This window comes from Agelaius tricolor, unplaced genomic scaffold (assembly GCF_023055355.1).
Source record: "Agelaius tricolor isolate 1412-34295 unplaced genomic scaffold, bAgeTri1.0.p SCAF_12, whole genome shotgun sequence".
Lineage (NCBI taxonomy): Eukaryota > Metazoa > Chordata > Aves > Passeriformes > Icteridae > Agelaius > Agelaius tricolor.
This window is the reverse complement of record NW_027269272.1, coordinates 3217893-3223131: the sequence shown is the minus strand read 5'-3', so window position 1 is coordinate 3223131 and position 5239 is coordinate 3217893. Positions and strand designations below refer to the sequence as shown.

General features: G+C 47.0%; 1 protein-coding gene across 1 annotated transcript; it reads right to left on the bottom strand.

Moving 5' to 3' along the window:
• Positions 1-1338: 1338 nt before the first annotated feature.
• On the bottom strand, positions 1339-4648 carry LOC139594667 (G-protein coupled receptor 35-like). The gene is made up of 2 exons (XM_071437029.1): positions 4389-4648; positions 1339-3042 (listed from the first exon to the last, which is right to left on the bottom strand). The coding sequence occupies exon 2, from the start codon at positions 3014-3016 to the stop codon at positions 2081-2083; it is 936 nt and encodes a 311-aa protein (XP_071293130.1). The 5' UTR covers positions 3017-3042; positions 4389-4648; the 3' UTR covers positions 1339-2080.
• Between the last annotated feature and the right edge of the window lie 591 nt (positions 4649-5239).

Genomic DNA, 5239 nt, shown 5'->3' with positions numbered 1-5239 from the left:
TTCCCTTTGTCCTCTTTTGACTTCCCATTGTGTAGTAAGCAAAGGAAAGATTCTGCTTTCAGATTTTGGTGCTTACAGAGCAGATATCCCCATTTTTGTCTGAATCTCTGGAAGCATGCTGAGAAGCCTGCATCCCCTGGGAAGCTGGCAGGGTTTTGCTGCTGTCCTGTGCACTGAGCAGCCACTGCCCAGGTGGATGGAGGGCTCTGCTCAACCATTGTCTGCAGCAGGGGGTTCCTCCTTTTGGCATTGCCTTGAACAGGAGGAGACACAAAGGCAGGGCTGGGTGTAGGAGCTGTAGGGATGTTTTTGTGGCAGCAGCACGTGCAGATGGACAGCAGCTGTCCTAGGGTGCCTTTATGATGCTTGTATCCCCAGTCATCTCTCCTGTTTAGGCTGGGTATTAAGTTCTGCACCTCTAAGACTGGTTCTGAAAGTGAAGGGGAATAAAAAAAGTGTGCAATGTGTTTGCAGAAACTGCACTTGCTGCTCTGCATTCCTTCTCACAAACTGTGTTGTCTGCAGCACAAACAGAAAGAAAGAACTTTGCTTTTTAGTTTTTTGGTTTTTTTAGCTAACTGAAGCAGAGAAATTCCCCAGACTGTGATTTTTCTTTTTCTTGAAACTGATCAGCCTGCTCTGGACTGCAAACCCAGAAAACACCGGGAGCTCACACTGGTGGCCCACTGGGGCTGGGATGCTGCATTTCCAGCACAGAAGGGACTGATAAGAGACTGAGTGAGCCGAGTTACACCCCACCAAAAAAACTTTCTGAATTTGCCATCTCTTCAGAACAACAAGAAATTTTATTGTGTAGTGTTATTATTTGTTTTATATACTTGTGAATGCTTTCCTTGTTAAATAAACAGCTTTTTTCCACTTTTCTCCAAAGAAATCTTTTCCTGAACCAACTGGGAAAAGGGTCACTTAAATCTGCTTTCTGGAAAAACCCTGTCGGAAGTTTTGTCCCAAATTTGCCTTAAACCAAACCAAATCCAGCAGCCCAGCCTGGGGTTAGGAGGTGTGAGTGGAGGTGTGTGCATGGTGCAGCCCAGCTCAGGGTGTGTGGTCTGAAGCTGCTGAGTGGTTTCATCTACTTTTTAGGTGTTTGTGGTAAAATTACCACAGGGTGGGACACTCTGCTCTGCCTTAAAAAATCCCAGTCCCAGTTAGAGCTCGCACCCACTGCCCCTGGCTTGGACAACAGGGAGTGTCCCTCCTGGACAGGCAGCACAGCAGGCCCTCTACCACTCCATCTCCCCCCTTTTCCATTTAACTCATTAAGAAACTGAATTCCATGCTAGAGACACAACTTTATTTAGGTTGATTTCTTTGGAACAGCTTTGTTACCACTTTAGACAGTCCTTTACACTGTAAGATTGAACAGAGTCCTAATATAGAGTCCTTGCTCCCACTGCTCTGCACCAAATCTTTAATTTTAATTTGACTCAAACTTTTGACTCACACAAGTTTTTCCGCAGTTCAAGCAATTGCAATTTCTTCTGACTTTGTGTTGTAATGATGATCATTTTGTAGCTGTTACATTGCTGTAAAGTTCTTTAAAGCAAGCTAAATATGCCTGTTATGGGATTGTGCATTATTGGCAACTAAAAACCAGTAAGATTGTGACTTACAGAAACACCATCCTTCTTTCTCTGCATGCTTTCACTCTGATTTTTTAAAAGTTTGTTGACATTTGGAATAGCCTATTTCTTTGTCACAGCTGCACAAACACTGATCCAAGGTGGGGATCAGACAAAACCCAATCCTTTACCAGTGCCTGTGCTTCTTTTGGGTTTCATGGGAAAATGAAAGATGGGGGTTTTTGGCAGGGAAAATCTACCCTACCCTTTTACGCAAATTTGCATTAAGGCAGAGAATTGTCAACGGCAATCTAGATCATTAGATCAGAACCTGGACTGCTGTGGTTGTCTGATTCAGAGCTGAACCATGTATCTGAATGTTTCCCATTAGTAGAATGTTCCTCCACCCGACTCTTATAAAAAGCAAGTGTGAAACCCTGCTAGTGAGTCCCAGTTGAACACGGCAAATATAAAATGCGCGCTGTATGTGTTTTGTCTTAATGTGTTACATGTGAGAGCTGAATTTCAGCTTCCTCACCGGCCTCAGATTTGGACTTTGCTAGCTTGGGAGATGCTTCCTTAAATTCCTTGTTGACAAAGTAGTAACAAATGGCATCCAGGCAGCAGTTTGTGTTGGCGAGGATGGAGGCGAAGTGCACGAAGTTGTTGATGCTCTGTATTGCCGAGCAGTCGGAGCTGACGGAGTCCAGGATGAAGCGGAGGAGATGCCCAACATAAAGAGGTAAAAAGCAGATGATGAACACAGCCATGTTTGCAGACACAATGTAGACAGCTTTCCTGGTCAGCATTTCATTGCAACAGTTGTCAGTCTTCTTTCTCCGGAGCTCTGCAATGATTTGTATGGAGCAGTAACTCAAGATGAGCAGCGGTATGAAAAACCCTGCAATAATGGTACACAGTGTGATCACCGAGGGTGTCACAGAAGATTTTTCAAAGCAAAAATCATCTTCTCTTCGGTCCTCAAAGCTTTTAATGAGACAAGTCTCACAGATGATGACTATCCAGAGGACTCCAGAGGCAAAAGCTGCCTTCAGTGGAGACCTGAGTGCCTTGGATTTCAAAGGGTACTTGATTGCAAGGTACCTGTCAGCAGCAATGAGGGTGATGATACCGATGCTCATGAAGCGGTTTGTGAAATAGCCACCTTCCAGAACCAGGCACCAGCCATCCACCTTCAGGTGCTGGAACTGGGACTGAGTTTTGAATGGCAAGGTGAAGAGCAGCAAGCAGTCAGCCACAGCCAGGTTGACCATGTACACTCTGGTTTCTGTCCATTTGCCAAGTTTGTAACAGAACACCCACAGCGCCAACACGTTCAGCACAATGCCCAAAACCAAAACTGGGATGTAAACACACAGCTGGAAAACTGAAAATATTTCATAGGCTGTGATATTGCAGCTGCTGCGGTTCATTTTGGGAGTATCAAAACGTACAGTTCCTGCAAAAGCAAATGAAGCCTTTTACAAGGGAGGTTCTGGACTGAATCAGTGATTAATTCTAATTGAGAGAGTCTGGGGCTTTGCTACCTTTTGCCTGATGTAGGGTACCTAGTGGGAAGAAGAAGGACAGGGACACAAGCCTGATCAGTTGTGAAGGAGAGAAAAACTTAAGATTCTCCCTGGGCCCTGTGTAGGGAAGACTGCTCTTGGAGGGTTGGGAGGGAAAAGGGCTTGGGCCCCTGTTTTGGCTCAGACTTGGATCAGACAGCAGCAGATGTCCTGCAGCAAGGAGTTATGTGAGCCATTGCAAACATTTGATAGTGGGAAGGGGATTGTTAAACCCAGCTCTCATCCCTTCCCTTATAGCAGGGCTCAGTGGAAGCCAGCCAGTGACCTCACAGCTTAAAATGTCCCAGATGTGCAGCAGAAGGACAGCTGTCCTTGCCCTCAGTCCTGAGATGTCTCTGCATCACTTCTCATTATGACATGAGCAATTATTAGCGTATCTCTTATTAGTGTTGTCTCTCACCGATTTCAGCTGCCTTCAAATTCTGTACTGAGAGGGCTGCACTGAGAACTGGAGTGCTGGGTCTGCTTCTGCCTTTCAAGGATTTTCAAAGCTGCTCTTTATCTCAAAAGCATTACAGCCACTGTTCCAAGACAAAACAAACTCACGTACGCCATGGCAGGAACGTGATGTGGAAGAGGTGAGCTATGTTTGGTCTAGCAGGTGGTTTTATCACCTTGGATCTAAGGGTAATATTGCTGTTTGCCCTCCAGTTTTGGAGGTGTTAATGCAGAAGCACGTTCCACGTGCAACTGTTCATGGACAGAAAAACCCAAGATGTCTGACATGTCTTTGGGTTTTCCCTGCAGGGGGAACGTGGCTCCATGGGGGAAGGTCCCTGGGTCTCAAAAGCATCCCCAGCGAGCAAACCATAAGGCAGTGCTGCAGCATTTGTGTGCATCTGTGGATCTCGGTTAGCTTTGAAAATCATGCAGCAGAGGAATCACGCCAGGACACCTCTGAAGAGGTGAGGGAACGTGGTACAGCAGACACGTGCAGCAGCTCTGTCCTCTGGACATGAGAAATGCGTTACGAGCCCGTAAGACAAAAGGGAAGATCGTAACAGGGAGACCTAGAAAATATCTAGCAAAGGCTGAGACAGCCCTCAAGCACCCCAAACGTGTCAGATGTGGTCAGTATCAATATTAACATTTGAAAATATATTGGCTCCAGCCCTGTCTTTCTCCATCTCTATTCTGGTGTCCCACCACTGCTGGGGAAAGGTGAAGCCTTGCAGAATTCAAATAACCGTGTCAGTAAATAGCCAGGAGAAATTACCTGTTCTCTTGCTGTCCTTGCAGGGAGTGAGTTCCTCCAGGCCAGCTGTGGAGTGCTGTGCAGGCAGGACGAGCAGTGCTCCTTGCACATGACCAGTGAGGTGTCCTCTGATCACAATTTCTGGTGGCTGTGAGAGCAGCAATGCTGGCCGAGAAAGCACCCGCACTCCTCCTGAACAAAGGGCAGAGCTTCCTCTGTCATCACCATTGGTGTGGCTTGTACCACCTCCTGCTGACTGAGGAGCCTGCAATAGCCCTGCAGGGAGGTGAAAGGCTTGTCTGCCCTGCATCCCTGCAGCAGTTCCTCTGGAAGTGGAATAGCTTTGGCTTTTTCCTTTGCTTTACCTTCCATTGCCTGATGTCTCACTGGGCAATGCCTGTTGACTCTCCTTTCCCAACAGACTGCTTGGAGGGGACCCATTGCCCTGAAACGTCCTGAGGTCTTCTCTCTGCCTTCCAGAGTGCCACCCCTGCTGGGATTGGAGCAGGAGTGGCTTCTGTTGTCACACTGCCTGAGCCCTGGGACAGAACAGCCCCAACAGCCCTGCAGCTGTTGAAGAGGTGAGGGCAGTGGTTTCCAGACAGTTTTGTGATTATTATAAAGCGTTTCACTCTGAATCATAGTAGTTCTCTTGTCTTCCATAGCTCTTCTCAGCCAGCAATTCTGAGAAAACTGTGACCCTGTGACCTGCTGGCTCTGTGACTGCTCAGTGGTTGCAGGTGCCTGCGTCCCAGGGGTGCTCTTGGGCTCCCCACGAGAGCCTATTTACCAGAAAAGCTCAGACAAGTTGATCAATGAGCCTAAAGATGCTGATATTAGCACCTTGAATTGCTGTCTTGGGCAAACATATT